We start from the raw sequence: 16,279 nt of genomic DNA on the forward strand, positions 1-16,279 counted from the left end.
GAGATAATAATAGGCACAAAAACAAGACAGAGCAAAAGAAAACAACAACAAAAAAACCAATGACAAAAAAAAAGAAAAGCCTGTAAATAGTTCAAGGTCTGTTTGCTGACCTTTAGGAATGTTTTCTGGTCGAGTGTGATGTGGTGCCACGTCCTGTCCCCAAAGTCTATATTTGGTACTCCCTCGGAACTTCCTTGCTCTGCTTCCCTTGCTGTTCTGTTGTACACCCTTAGTGTTTTGTGTCGGTGTGGTGGGATCAGATGGAGCACAATTTCTACACTGTGTCTCCAGTGTTATCCCCTGTAGGGCTATGGGTCATTGAGGGACGTGGTGTCTCATAGTGGGGTCGGCCATATGGTTCTCTCTGTGGACTGGCTGCTTTCAGCAGAGATACGGTCCTCAAGTCTTGGTGGGCCAGGACGTGCTCCAGTCTCTCTTCCTCCCCCTTCACAAGTAGTTAATTTATAGTGCAGAAATACAGTCAACATCACCCCAACCAAGTGATCAGAATTAAATACTACAACAGATCAACATCATGTGTCCCCTGCTTAGATCCACTGATCCAGATGAGGTGAAATGTACGTCACCTCTGTGATTGTCTTTCTAGTAATGTGTAAGCTCAATTTAATTGTGTGAAATGCTGGACTAATCCAAATGAGGGGCATTCTATAAAGTAACTGTACAGCGCTGTTCAAAAGCCATAAGGTTATGAAAGACAGGGAGAGACCAGGAGCTATCACAGACTGGAGGAGACTGTGGTGCAAATCTGAAGTTACTCGAGTAAAAAGTTAAAGGGAAAAAATAAAACTTGTAGCTAGAACTTACTGTTTCTTACACCTTTATAGATGTCACCCTCCCTCGCCTTAAGGCCTTCATACCTCAGCTTCTGTCCCGGTTGCACATTGAAGCACTTCTCCATGGAAACATAACAAAGCAGGTGAGTAATATGCTTGTTCTATGTGTCATTGTTAGCAGTCTTTCAGACATCAGTGCATAGCACTTTCCCCCTGTCTATCTAGATCATTGGCCAGCACAGAGTGATTATAAAGCACATTAGTCTGCCCAGCCTTCTGTGCTCTGTGGAGGAAGGTGGGAGAGGGCATGAGAATAGTAGAATGATAGTGATTAACTGTGCCCCTGTTTTCAGTTTCATAGGAGAAATGGGAATAATTGTCCCCACTTTGTGGAGGGTGACAAGATGGGGTCACAGAGAAGAGCACATACTATATAATGAAATAATCTGAATTCATATTCTGACTCTGCTAGATATTAGCTACTAGAAATGTAATGTGCATATTAATTTATCTCTTCTCCATTTCCTTATCTATAAAATTAAAGTTACAGTAGCACCAACCTCATGGGTTATAAGGATTAAATTAAATCATACACACAAAGTCCTTGGCCCATGAAAGTATCTTGCAAATCTCATGGTAGTGTCTCTGAGCCCACGTTCTCCACCACTCTGCCCTGCTGCCTCTGAGACAGTAGGACTAAGGTCAGATGTTAAGAACTGGCAGAGACAGGATTCTTACCGGGGTCAGTTTTACTCATAATAAAGCCTTGTACTCACCTCCTTCGTTAGGCTGCGACCCCAAGTATCTGCCCTTGGGATCATTCACTAGGGACCAACCTTCCATCACCAGTACCTCTCTGGCTCTGCAGTGCCTGTTTTCCAGCATTGGGGTCCATGTGGATTGTGCTTCTGGTTCTCTTTGCTACCCCATTTTGACTTTTGAACGGATTGAGTTTTTACCGGTTTGAGGGAGTCAGCTGTATTAAACTAGAATGAAAGCCCATGTGCTAACATGGCATAGTTTGTTTCACAAGCATGTTGTTTTTATATCACACAGTTTACAATTAGTAAACATTTTATTTTACAGACAAGGTATGCTTGTGTTTGTGTAATGTACTGCAACATCTCTCTCCTCAGGCTGCATTAGGAATTATGCAAATGGTTGAAGACACCCTCATTGAACATGCTCATACCAAACCTCTCCTTCCAAGTCAGCTGGTTCGGTATAGAGAAGTTCAGCTTCCTGACAGTAAGTTGAAATGCTCTAACTTTGAGAAGGGACTATGTTGACATAATATGTGGGTGATTACAAAACCAAAACCAAACTCACTGTCAAGTCAATACCGACTCATAGTGACCCTGTAGGACAGAGTAGAACTCTCCCCGACCCCCGTGGGTTCCCGAGACTGACTCTTTATGGGAGTAGAAAGCCTCATCTTTCCCCAAAGAGCCAACGAATAACTCGTAGTTTGGAACTGTTAACTTTTTGATTAGCCAATGTAGACTCCCTGTGCCACCAGGGCTCCTGTGTGGGTAACTACAAATGGATTAATTTCTCTTGAATAGCACAGAAAGAGAATAATTATGGAATTAGGAAGTAACACTATCACAAACCAAAAAATATATATGAGAAGCATGAAAAATCCATTAAAAAAATTTTGGAATTATAGTATATTATTAGAAGAAATCCACAGGAGTCTGACAGAAATCACTTCAGAAAAGCTACAGATACATATCATAACATGTACTTACTACATTTATATTTTTATAAGGAATTAACAAAGAATTGATAATGATTAGCATATTGGGATTTGCAGTGTTGGGTTACTTTTGCATTAATAGGGTTTTTTTTATACCAAACTTATTAAGCAGCATCTATTTGGTCACATGAAGTTAAGATAGTAATTTATAAAACATGATCATCTATTCATAACTTTGGTAAAAATTTTTGTTTTTCTGTGTGTGTGTGGTTGGTAAAATATTTGATCAGCAGATCTGAATTGTAGCCTCACTTCTCACTACTCAACTTTGTCCTAGAACAGATTCACACCATTTCTCAATACCTGTCTTCATCTCTAAAGTAGGAAATTGGTCTGTGTGAATTTAGTACATACTGCTCTATTTGTAAAGTGAACTTTATTGTGGGTATGGATAAAACAATACTGGAAATAAATTGTTAAAATTAAAGATACAGTGAGCAATATTTATTTGTGTTAATAAATCATAAGTGTATTTCTGTTAACGTTCTTATAGGCCTAAGTCAGTTCTAATTTGGGACATAGACCACCTTGTCATTTTATTAACTGTGGACCACATTTAGCATTAATGCTTAATCATAAAATTAGTCTTTTTAAATTTCTTTCCCCTTGAAATTCAGTGTTTATTGAGGATCTACCCTACTGAGTGCAAATCACTCCATTTTAAGATTTCCTTGGTTAAGTTAATTGAGTTTCACATTATTAATAAATTAATTGCAGGTTCGAATTTTCAAAGAACACCAAGCAAATCATCTTTAAAAAGTCAAACATTTAAGAACTTTAAAAAGTCAAACATTAGGTACAACATTACATTGTTGTAAATAAATCCTAAAGAATTGTTTAACTTTTTGCTTTCTTTTGGAACTTCCTAGGAGGATGGTTTGTTTACCAGCAGAGGAATGAAATTCACAATAACTGTGGCATCGAGATCTACTACCAGACAGACATGCAGAGCACGTCCGAGAACATGTTCCTGGAGCTCTTCTGTCAGATCATCTCGGAGCCTTGCTTCAACACCCTGCGCACCAAGGAGCAGCTGGGTGAGGGCAGCCAGGACCAGCCGGGTTCCAGAGAGCTTGATAAGCCACCATTGTCCTCAGAGAACGTCTTGCACCTAACGCTGTGCTCAGGATGACTCTATTCAGGAGACTGGTGAAAACCTAGTTAATGGGTCCCGTTTCCAAAAGAGAAGCAACATCACATACATACCGATGAAGACATTTTGGGGAGAAGATGCAAACTGTTATGGGTGGCCAGGTGGGAAACAGACTAAATACCAGCCAGCCAAAGAAGCTTTTATACACCAATCTTTCCCCTCTCTGAGGGCAGATTTAAAGAATCACCGAGAGGTGCTAGACACTGAAAATGGATACATTATAGATGCCCTTCCCCTGAAGGAGTTTACAGGAAGGCAGGCATGTAAAGGCATAATCACAGCACACTGAGATAAGAGCTACACTCTGCCACTTGCAATCAAGTTGATTCCGACTCCTGGTGCCAGCATGGAACTGTGTCCTTCCAACTTTTAGGTTAACCATTTGTGCCCCCCAGGAATTCCAGTTGGAGTGTTGAGGCTACGCTGAAGATACTCGGGTATACCAGAAGTCTTCAGGCCCTTGCTGGTTTTTAAAGCGTAGTTAAGTATTGTCACAGAGGAAGGTTGAGAAGTGTTTTCCAAGCAAATGGAATAACACCAGGGAGAAATGGGGAAGTAATGTATGCTGAAGCACAGAGAGAGTCTGATGCAGGGTTCAGTGTTGGAAACCATCCTGTAGACTTGATGGAGGGCAGTCATTGATGGCTAGAGTGCTACTGGAGTGTGATTTAATTAGAAGAAGGCAGGCTGGGGATGGGGAATCTGGGGTTAAGGTGGTACCATTGTCTGGGGCAAGAAGGAGTTTGGACAGAAAGATGGCTCCATTTTTGCTACGCTAAACTTCAGGTTTGGCTTGTCCACTTAAAGACGAGCTTTGGGGCATCGTCCCATGTATCGAGGATCTGGAAGAGTAGATAAAGTCTTCAGTGTGCTTGTATGCTGAGAGAAGAAGAGGGGGGCCCTGATATGCCACGGCTCTCGGAGATGGTGGTTCAAGGCAAAGCAGCTGAAAAAGGCAGGCCCAGAGCTCACGTAGAATAGGAATTGAAGGTAAGTTGTGCCTGGGCTCAGAAGATGACAGTGTCAGTATGACTTTGGTTGGTGTGGACTCTGGAGAGAGAGGGTCTCAAGAGAGACAGTCCAGGAATGGATTCTCTGACCAAGGAAGGCAATACTAGAGCTAAGTTCACATACGGAACTCAAATGTGGAAAGATAAGAAACAGAGTTACGATGATGGCTCAGGGATGCGACAAGCCTGGCATTTCATAGATGAAGGGAATTAATTTACAGAGATTAAAAGGAGTTGACTCGGAATGTGAGTTACATAAAGAATGGTTTTGTTTTTTAAGGAGAAAGTTCTCTCTAGAGAGCTCTTCTGCTCTGTCTTTAGGAACTGACAGCATCTTAATTATGAATACATCTTTAGAAGTGAATAATACAGAGTCCTAACATGGATTTATTTACTCCGACAGCATACATTTTGAAGAAATATCCTTGAACTGATACTCGGATGCCTGGGCACTGACTGGTAAATCTTTGTGTTTCAGGCTACATTGTCTTCAGCGGACCACGTCGAGCCAACGGAATACAGGGTTTGCGATTCATAATCCAGTCAGAAAAGCCACCTCACTACCTAGAAAGCAGAGTGGAAGCTTTCTTAATTACCATGGAAAGGTCCATAGAGGACATGACAGAAGAGGCCTTCCAGAAACACATTCAAGCATTAGCAATTCGTCGACTAGACAAACCAAAGAAGCTGTCTGCAGAATGTGCTAAATACTGGGGAGAAATCATCTCCCAGCAATACAATTTTGATCGAGGTAAGGTAAAAGTAGAACCCTAGCACAATGTCATTTAAATATTACATTTGAGGTCACCGAGACCATTTTACAAAATGCTGTTCATTTTTTAGGTGTCTGTTTTGTTTTTTCACTTGTGAATCAGCTGACGGTTTACAGAGTATTCCAAGCAAACCAGCTTTCTCGTCAACCCTCCCTGCACCTTGTGCTGTTTGCCGGCATTGGTTGCAGTCCCCACAATCCAATATTCCCCAGCCCCCATCTCCATCCCTGTGTTCCCATTCCCATTCTTCCTCTTCTCCTGACTCTTCCTGCCTTCTGAACTTTGTCCTTGGGGAAATGCTGCGTTTGTAATCTCAAATACCTCCTTAATGTTATTATTCACATTACAGACTAGTCTATTGTTTGGCTGAAAATTGAAAAACAGTGCTGAGTTCGGTTCCAGGCTTAAGAAGTAGTTAATGCCTGTGGGTTCAGGGCTCCACCAGTCTCTTTATTCGTGATGCTCTGTTGCTGCTTTGGGATTGGGCTAGCACATCTAAGAACCTTCATCTAACATAACTAGTTTCTATGAAAATTTTATCATTTTTTTCTTCTCCTATACCAGAGCTCGATCCATCTGTACATCACAGTAATATACTAATAATTGAGCATAGATACAGAGCTATCTGTTTTCCATAACACTGAAAATCGTATAATTTGCAGGTTGAACTTAAGACAAGTGCTCCCATGGAGGTCTCAGAGATCCAACAGTTTGCCTGTTTACTGACATCTCCAGAGATTTGTCACTCCAGAGATTTGGGAGAGTCTTGCTTCCCCAAAGATTATTGGTGGTGTAGTGAGTTACGTATTGGGCTTCTAACCTTAAGGTCAGCATTTCAAACCCACTAGCCAAGCGAGAGAGATGAAGCTTTCTGCGCCCATACAGCTTTACAGCCTTGGAAACCCACAGGAGCATTTCTGCTCAGTCCCACAGAGTCCCTCTGAGTAGGAATTGTTCAGTGTCAGTGCTTCCCAGAGTCTCCTTGGCCTTTTTTCAAGAGTTGAGATTAACAGGCAGTTACGATAGGCTACCCTCAAAGTTAGAGGACGAGTTGAGTTCTCATTCCGATACCAAGCTGCTGAAGAGTTTAGCCACGTCACCTTTTGGGGGCTTCATTGTCCTCACCTGTCATTTTTCTGCCCTTTGGATTAGCTCTTTGTAATAATAATACCTACCATTTATTGAACATTTGCCATGAACTTAATACTTAATAATATGTATGATCACATATTATCTTCTTTAGATCTTACCACCAACCTCTCACCCCACCCCACCCCCAATCATCAAGTCAGTTCCAAGTCATATCAACCCTCGGTAGGGTTTCCATGATTGTAAATCTTTTTTATTTATTATATTTTTTTCATCGTTTTATTAGGGGCTCATACAACTCTTACCACAATCCATACACACATCAATTGTCTAAAGCACATTTGTACATTCATTGCCCTCTTCATGATTGTAAATCTTTATGGGAGCAGACAGCCTCATCTTTCTCTCAGGAAGCAACTGGTAGCTTTGAATCACTGACTTGTGGTTTCCAGACTAATGCCTAACTCACAGTGCCACAGGGCTCATTAGTTCTCACTATAGCCCCATTAAATACATAGTATCTCCAACGTCCAGATAAGAAAACAGAGGCTCAGAAAAGTTGCAGTCTCTAACCCAGGAGCCGGAATCACTACACTAACTTACTTGGAGTTGATTGCCTCCCTACTGGCAGTAGCAGGTGGACACTTTACAGACATGGAGTATAGCATATTGTCTTTGGGTATAGTGCTCTGGGCTACATAAAAGAGAAATATTGGTAGTTATTATGTGATTGCTTTTTCAGATAATACAGAAGTGGCTTATTTGAAAACACTTAGCAAGGAAGATATTATCAAGTTCTACAAGGTAAGTTGAATTCCTTTTTGTAGATTTGACTGATAAGGAAATGCTGTGTATCTGTGTTGTGTGTTGCTACTTGGAGACCATTCAGGCTGGATACATAAAGATGTTTTTATGGATTTCAGTATTTTTTTCACCCAAACACATACCACTCACTGTTGGAAAATATGTGAACAATTCATATTTCAGCCAGGACTCTCTTCTCCCTCCGATCCAAGGAATATGACAGCTCTTCCTAGTTTCTAAACCAACTCTTTAGTCACCCCCTTTTTTGGTTTCTTCTCTCCTGCTCCTCACTCGACCCCACAAGGAAAATTATTCAGCTTGTTTGGTGGGAAGGAGAAGTAAAGAAGAGAAACATAGGGAACTTGATTATCTTCTTTCCCAATCTCTAACGACTACAGGTTGTTCTCACTTATTTTGGTGCCACTCCAAGTAAGTAAATCGTTGAACTCAGAGAGTTCTTACGAGTTCAGAATGGCAGTGCTTATTCAGAAACTCAAGCCATCTGAATATAAGCTGCCTATAACGAAATTTTTAAAAATGAGCTGATGCCAAGGGCTCTAGTGGAAAGCAAATGTTTTGAGAATGATGAGGGCAACAAATGTACAAATGTGCTTGACACACTGGATGTATATATGGATTGTGCTAAGAGTTGTACGAGCCCCCAATAAAACTATTTTTTTTTAAATGGTGACGTCATATGTACAGATGTGTTTGACACAGTGGATATAGGTATGGCTTGTGGTAAGAGCTAAGAGCTCCCAATTTAAAAAAAACATTAAGAAAACATCTAAGACAGCAAAATATTTATACTTTGTAATAAGCATGTCAAATGTAGAAATAAAAATGTATCCTGTGGTGGAATTTTATTTATTGAAAGTGCTGTGTATATTTAGAATTCATTGTGACCTCTAGTTTATGTAAAATACTTCTGTACCTATTTTGTAAAACAAGGAGCAAATTATATTCTAATTACCATAGTGCCTTAGAATTGCATCTTGAGGTTCCAGCTACTTCTGCCTCGTGTCTGAAATGTACTTTATGCAAGTCTTTGATCAGAAAGCTGGTCCTCATCAGTCTGGTCATCAGGAGGAGACCTGCTTTACACAGTCATTTTCCAGGCATATGTTACACCTTCCAGTACAAGAATCAGAGCCTGGCATTGGATCAGTTCTGCTTAGAATGGTTTTTGTGCCATTAGTTGGACAATGAGGCCTAACCTCATTTTTCTCTCGTGTAAGGGTTTCCAATGCCCATTTCATGCACCACTGCTGGAGCTGTGTGGGGGCATGAGAAAAACAAGTAATCCTTGGCCTGAGAGTGCTGACTGTTTCCCAGGGGAAGACAGTGATCTTGAACTCTCCCTGAGTTACTCACACCTTCCCACCTCCCACCCAGCCCCCTGCAGAGCTGCAGCACTTCTCCATGTGTGCAAACAAGTGTTGGTATAGCTGCTGACACCTTCACGCTGAGAAAAGGCAGTGGAGCGTCAGAATTTGATAGCAGAAAGCATCGCTTTAATAGGCCGTTTTCAGCAGTGCGATATGAGCCATTTTGACGATAGAAATAGATGTGTGCAGGTTCTTTTCTTTGCGTTTGCATTCAGAAGAGGAGGACAAGAGGCTTGGCCAAGTCACTCTTATTCTTTTGCAGTTTGAAATTTAACACATACACACGCAGGCACACGTGTACGTGCATGTGTGAATACAAGGGAGTGTCAAAAAGTTTGCAGCAAAATGGGATTAAAAGATACTGGAATGTTTCCCTGAAGTTTTTGAAGTTTGTGTTTGTGCATCATAAGGTCAAGTGGTTCAAACCCACCATCACTACTCGTGAAAAAGATGAACTGCTTGCTCCCATAAAGATATAAAATCTCTGCCCTATAATTCTCTTCTGCCCTATATGGTCGCTATGAGTGTGAATTGACTCAGTGGCAGTAAGGTTTTGTTGTTGTGATGTGTCTGTCTATCTGTCACATGTCTGATCTGAAGTAGAATCCCCAGGTACTCTGTGTACAGTTAAAGGGAGCTACAAAAGAACAATAAGGGACAGGAAGTTCCACACAGGAGTAGTCCTTACGGACACACCTCTACCTAGTATTCAGTTGTTTAAAGTTGCTAATCTCACTCCGTGACATCAGCTTCTCCTGGGGTTCCTTTACCTGTGTGACAGCAGGAGTGGCATGGGTGTGCCTTCTATAAACAGACGCAGGACCCAACCCAGCACCCACTAGCTAACCCGGTGATGTCCGCACAGTACTTAAGCTCTGAGCCTCAGTGTCCTTATCTACAAGAGAGAGGTTCATTGGAATGTTAATTGAAATGAGGTGTGTAAAATGATTGATGCTAAAGTGCATAATAAATAGTCTTCATTAGTGATATCCAGGCCCAGGGTTTTAATGCTTTAAATCTGAGTGTTTTCCTCCTTGATGGTATAAGATCTTTTTTTTATTATTGTATTTGTTTATGATTTAATCCTGTTTCATTTTGTAAGAAATGTATTCTCAATAGCTTACAAAAGAAGATGGCCACCTTCAGATCGTTTCCATTTCAGGCCTTATCAATGCCTTATGGTTGTCCAAAAGAATGGTGTCCTATGTAATTTACTGTGGAGCATTGAACAGTTTTTCCTCCCATAATTCAATTGTTTATTGGAAATACAAGCTGTATATGATTAGTGAATTTGTGAAACGTTTAGCAGTTTCTAAACAGAATCTTCTCTTAAATGAGAACACTAGAGTCCATGTAGAAAAAGAATTGTGGAAGCAGTTGTACAATATTACTTGATGTGATTGAAGTATAGAATAATATAATACATGTATTAAATCCCAATTAATAATTAATAAATAATTAAAAAAAAAAAGAAATTAGAACACTAGCTTGCACTTTATCTAGGATAGCATTTCCCTCCATTGTATGGTAATGTTCTGCAAACTGTTATAGGAACACCTAAAAAATAGATTACAAAAGTAGTAGACTACGCTCTGTCCCCATTCTTAGAGAAACCCAGAGCATGTTAGTATTTTAAAAGTTCTAAATCATTTTGAGTAATACAATTCTCCCTACATTGATTTTACCATAGACCCTTTTTTGGCATAGAATACCTGAAAGTATCTCCCAGGACCTTAGTATTCCTTTGGACACTGTGCGTGAAGAAGCCATATGTTTTAGAAAACTGGACATTGTTCAGAGCTGGTCAGGAAATTGAAAATTTGAAATTGAAGGTGTTGTACTCTCTGTTGATTCAAGTTAATAAGAGTGTGCTGAAGGTATAAGTGGTGCCTTGCTCATGTTTGCAGGGCAATGTCAGTATGACTTCCTTTGAGCCCACACAAGACCAGCTTATAACAATTGCTCCATGAATAACTATAGTGTTGATTTGGCATGACTGATGATGGAAGGATACAAAATATATTCACTTTTGGCTAAGGCATCCCAAATTGTGGTGAGCTATCTTTTGGGGGGAAACAAGAATGGCCCCGTGTTCGGAAAATGCCAGGAGACATTTCCCAGAGGATCCACCTCTGCGTCACCACTTCTGCTTGTCAGGTGGATCCCTCAGGACAGTACTGGTGTAGTGGGAAGAAGGTCAGCTTCACTCACAAGCACTGTGATTCAAGAAAGTCACTATATTTCTTTGCACCTTAGAATCTGTCTCTGAAATAAGAATCATCATGATACTTAGCTTACAGAAAATTAAACAAGCACATTTAGGTGTGTGTTCAATACAGGGCCAAAACCAAAGCCCACTGCCATCAGGTTGATTCTGACGCAGCATGCTACCAGGTCTCGGAGGCTGTACATCTTTACAGAAGCAGACAGCCTCAACTCGACACAAGGCAGGACTCAATAAGTGTTAGTTTCTCTTTTCTTTTGGTAGGTGAGGAGGCACAGCTTCCCAGCTGTGTCTTGATTCTTTCCTGGGACTGAAGTGTGTGGTTGCCTGACTGAGCGCAGGCTCTTGTCTCCATCGACCCTGAGGACTACTAGGGGCAGCCCGGCACGTCCCATCCCGATGAGTACTTGACTGGGTTCTAAGCCCGGCTAAGATATGTGGGAGCCATAGGAGTTTGAACAAGTCATGCAAACAAGTCATGGGCTAAGAATGACACTTGCTAATGTACAGAGACCAAAGAAAATGGTTCTCTTCAGGAGAGCCAGTAACCCTCCGAGGAGAATGCGTCCGAGAGGTCAGCTGGGGCATAAACTTCTTGCCCAAATGAAGAAGAAGCGTCACTTGCCTAGCTCAGCAAATCCTTACAGAATATAAATGAAATCCTTTCTCTGTATGATAGTTGATTCTTCATAGTCATCAGAGAGAACTTTATATTAAGCTCTTAGTGGGGGGAAGAGTAATCTCGCTATGCTTTATGCCTAGGAAATGTTGGCAGTAGACGCCCCAAGGAGACATAAGGTGTCCGTTCATGTTCTTGCCAGGGAAATGGATTCTTGTAAGTACGGAATATTGACTTTTTGAAATGTATTCTTAGTCACGTATTAAGCCATATGGTGGCTGTCCCTTGCCGTCACCATCTGTCTCAGGGAGTATTAGAGAATTAAAGGGGTCGTGCGGTGGGCACTAGAGAAGGGGACTGCACTATCAATGCAAAAGGAAGGGGGGAGATGGGCCATTAGTGAATGGAGGAGAGCCAGCAGCAGGTGGTGCAACCCTAGTGGGCAACTAGTTGGCATCCCAAGAAAACGCCTGGGGCTGCTGGAGAGATGGGTCCAAGAGGCTGTTGAAAACACTGCACGTGGAGAGGAAGGGGAACAGTTTATCAGCCCAGTCATTCCTAGCTTTCATCCATTACCTGCCAAAATCTGCCCATAGCCATTACCACCTCCTGGACAGTTAGATCGTGTTACTGGGGCCCTTGAGGTGGCCAGACCCTTAGGATCCAGTCAGGTCATATATGAGCTGCTGCAGCCAAGACTTCACAGGGTCCTAACCATTACCCGGGGGACATCATGGGCCATCACCGTTCACTCCAGATGGAGGCAGGAAGTGACCGAGTCCTTGGGAGCTGGCCATATGAAGGGACTGAGGCATATGTGAGCAGGCCAGATACTGTTTGTAAATGAACCGGAACTGGTTCGGGTGCTTTTGAAAATCACTCTGATGTGCTTGTATTGGCAAGTGCAAAGCACTTACTCTTTCCTGTTCTTACAGGTCCCGTGGTTGGAGTGTTCCCGTGTCAAAATGATGTGAATTTGTCACAAGCACCAGCCTTGCCGCAAGTAAGAAATAGGCATATTAGGTTTTACAGTTAGAGGAGCTCCTACTTGGAAGGAGCTGTGCTTCAGGATGCACGTGACAGAGAATTCAGAGCACTGGGACTTGGAGCTTCTGCTTTGGGTCCCCCTAGGAGGCCCGGCCACCCAGGTGTGCCTTTTGTTTTTTGGGGTTTTTTTGGGCAGCTCCTGTGGTTTGTACTTTTCTCTTTGCAGCCACAGAGAGACCCAGCCCTTGTCCTTGTCTGCCTAGGCTTCTTGGTTAAGCATTTGACTGACAGTGCTGTGATCATCTCCAGCCACATCTGTCCCCGGCCTGGAGTATTGCAGGAAACCTGAGCACCTGCCAGTGTGACCAGGCCCGTGTGGATGGGGCACATTAGCCTCCACTGCTCTGCTGGAGTCTTGTTGTGGGACTTGTGGCGTGCCCCTCTGTGCCCGGATTAAGATCAAAGTCTTCCTTCCCTCTGGCCTGGAGTGGGGACTCACCCCAGAACAATCCCAGGCCGTCTATCTTTACTGACGAGGAAGATAGGTCAGCAAATCAGAATAGAGAAGGTAGAAGCTAGTGTGTATGTGCAAAAAAAAAAAGGAGAAAAACTGTGATGTATGTCTTGTTCTGTGTTTTAAAGTTAAACATCCTAAAAGGAAACTGTCTTTCTTTGCAGCCTGAAGTGATTCAGAACATGACGGAGTTCAAGCGTGGTTTACCATTGTTCCCCCTCGTGAAACCACATGTCAACTTCATGGCTGCAAAACTCTGAAGGTCCTCTTGGGTGAAAAGTGCAAGTGGCTCACTCCTGCACCTGCCAGGGCCTGGGAACCAATCTTGGCCACTAGTAGCTTTTGTTTCCTTGAGAGACAAAAGAAAAAATGAAGCTGTCATTATGTAGAAATACTAAAAATCCAAAGTAATTATATTACAAAATCTTATACATGTAGAATATTTTAAAAATACATGCCTCTTCAATATTTAAAAATAATTCTTTTCATTACTAAGAGAAATCTCCCATATTAAACAGTGCTTAAAATGATGAATGATATTCCTATAGAATCTTCTATCCCTAGTGTGTAAAATAGTCACTTTCCAGGAGAAAAGTTAGATTTTTTTTTTTAAGCCTCTTAGGTTGGCTGAGAAGGCTGCAAAACATGAGACAGGTAATACCTTTTTAAAAAGTGATTCTCAAATTTGCTTTCTTTTTTGATGATTTCATGTACATCAGTGGAGAACCTTACATTTGAACAAAGCCACATAGTCTTTTATTCGTGAAACTGCTGATTATAGAAGGCATGGTTTTAATCTTTTTATAAAATTTGAACATGTTTTATATATAAATTAGTAAAATGCTGGAAAACCCTAGAACATCCTACTTATTACAGTGCTAGAAATCGTTATCTTACATCAATTTTGTCCCCAGAGGAACTTCTCAGGGTCACTGTGGCTTGTTTCTTCCTGACGAGCCCCATTGGCAGTCTTGTGTTCACTGTGGTTTGCAGGGTCCTGACAGCTCCACTTTGTCTCATCAACATGTCGCCGTAGCTATTGAACAAGGACCAGTAGGGTCCCCTTCAGATTCCACTGAGTGGGATGTACCCTTACAACATCATCAGTGACACACACCCAACCAACTTCTTACTTCCATGAAGTTGCAGTCGGCATGTGAGCCAAAACACCCCCCTCCCACCCATCCCCGGCCATACACACTATGAATTTAAAAAGCAACAAATACAAAGCCACTTTTTTGGAGATAGAAATCAACAAACAAACCTGGATTCTTAAATAGCACGATTTCCTAAAGACTAAAAAACCTTGTTGCCACCAGTCTAATCTTGCTTAAGTGTTAAGCTTGTGGCTTTGACCCTGTAAATATAAACATGCAAGCACACATGACGACTGGAGTGGACTTTAAACAATCTTTCCTCATGAGATTCTATTTCTTCTCAAATTGTTACTCGACACTTAACAACTATTTTCACATATTTACTGATAGTAAAACTTGCTTCAAGAGAAATTGTGACTATGAAGGCTCTTCAAAAAGTCCAGGTAATCCCAATTCCCCATCGACTTTCTGAAACCTTCTTGGGCACCTCCTCGGCTACATCCAGGCCCTTACTGTCCGCCATCAGGCAAAGTCAAGGACAGGCTTTTCAAATGACATTTTACCTCCATCTGGATTGTTTGCCCAAGATTTCTTTCAGTGGAGTTGTTTTTCACATCTTGAGTTTGTACATCATTTTCCTATTGGTCTAAATTTGGGGCAAGAACGCTAAGTCACAATTTTGGGCGCTGCTCTTGAGCACAGGGCTCTATTTCTCCTCTCAGATTCACGTGGTGCTGTAACTGTCTCTGTCCCCCCCTTCAAGAGCCTGCGTGTGTGAGCCCCGACTAGTCCTCAGAAGGCCTGTGAGTCATGGCCCCTTCTGGTCTTACGCATTTGTAGACTCTGCACGAGAAACCTAAAATTATCCCTGAGTGTTTAAATCTGCCGCTAGAAGAGTAAGTAAAATCCTACCTACCTTTTCGTGGAAAACCATGTGCTACTGAGTAATTTTTAGCTCTTTTTTCTTCTTTTTTTTTTAACGGGCGAAATTTAATCGTGTCACTTCTAGGAGAAAGGTGCCTGACGCGATCTGTCGTCTTCCAGTAGCCTCTGGTGGTGGTTCAGTGTGCGCCAGCACTGTCTGCTCTCCAGACCGGCTCCAGAGCCCCTGTGGTCACTCAGGCACACCAGTGGATTCATGTCACAAGGTCCAAGCTGCAGTCCAGGAGCAATAACCCTCCCCCTGGGTACTGCTATTCACTCGGTGCTTGGTGTGTGAGATTTGTGAAGGAGACTTCACGTTGTTCATCAACCTGTGACTCTAAAAACAAAAAGCCTTCGCTTTGACTAAGTTGATGGGGAAAGAGAGGGCATGTGACACAGCCGGTGCGGTGTTGTGCTAGGGTTATCCTGTTTACAATAAATCGCCTGAATCCAATCTCTGGAGTTTGCATGTGTTTATTCGTATCATGTGAATGAAACGGCACAGGGACCACTCCCCAGCTCCTCTCTTATCCTGCGACTTGACGGCACCTCTTACTTTCATTGTTCTAAAGGCAGAAAGTGTTGAATTCCGATTTTTTAAAGTTTATCCAGGTAGCTGTGGTTTAGTCAGCTAAACGGCTCAACACGGCACTCTGAAGAAGAGACCACTTTCGTATACAGGACTCTCAGCATTTGAAGCTGAGCTCTTTCCTCCAAGTATTGTCACGGATTCCAGTGCCTGTCAAAATCCCAGCCGGTTCTTTTGGCGAACATTGACGAAGTGATTTCAAAATCTTCATGCACGTGCAGGCAGTCTTTACTGGCTCCAATAATTGCGAACAAATAGAATATAATTATCTTTCCTGATAAAAGGCTTATAAAAATGTGCTATCAAAGATATTGTGGCGTGGCCTAATAAAAAATACAGGGATCAAAGGAAGAGAGTAGAAATAGAGCACACATTGATTTTAATTACTTTGTGTGTGAAACATGTCAAGGTACTTTAATAGGAGAAAGAATAGTCTTCAACAAATGGTTTGAGAACAACTTTATGGGGAGGAAATGAAAGCTTTACTCTTATGCCATGTGCAAAATTAGCTCAAAAGGACCATAACCCTCTCCTCCCCCCACAAAAGGAATCACT

At 42.0% G+C, this 16,279-nt stretch overlaps 1 protein-coding gene across 3 annotated transcripts in view; it reads left to right on the forward strand.

Annotated features, from left to right (window-relative positions):
• Positions 1 to 15,589, forward strand: part of IDE (insulin degrading enzyme) — a 129,480-nt gene extending 113,891 nt beyond the window's left edge. For all 3 annotated transcript variants that reach the window (XM_004701073.2, XM_030885973.2, XM_045291577.1), the window contains exons 18-25: positions 846 to 937; positions 1,931 to 2,042; positions 3,423 to 3,590; positions 5,195 to 5,467; positions 7,321 to 7,382; positions 11,757 to 11,829; positions 12,549 to 12,616; positions 13,279 to 15,589. In XM_004701073.2, coding sequence (XP_004701130.1) covers positions 846 to 937; positions 1,931 to 2,042; positions 3,423 to 3,590; positions 5,195 to 5,467; positions 7,321 to 7,382; positions 11,757 to 11,829; positions 12,549 to 12,616; positions 13,279 to 13,374 — 944 coding nt within the window. In that variant the 3' untranslated portion in view covers positions 13,375 to 15,589. The remainder of the gene's footprint in view (positions 1 to 845; positions 938 to 1,930; positions 2,043 to 3,422; positions 3,591 to 5,194; positions 5,468 to 7,320; positions 7,383 to 11,756; positions 11,830 to 12,548; positions 12,617 to 13,278) is intronic.
• The last annotated feature ends 690 nt before the right edge of the window (positions 15,590 to 16,279 follow it).

The sequence above is a fragment of the Echinops telfairi genome, unplaced genomic scaffold (genome assembly GCF_000313985.2).
Source record: "Echinops telfairi isolate 266 unplaced genomic scaffold, ASM31398v2 ScPeMD7_70;HRSCAF=299, whole genome shotgun sequence".
NCBI classification, from domain to species: domain Eukaryota; kingdom Metazoa; phylum Chordata; class Mammalia; order Afrosoricida; family Tenrecidae; genus Echinops; species Echinops telfairi.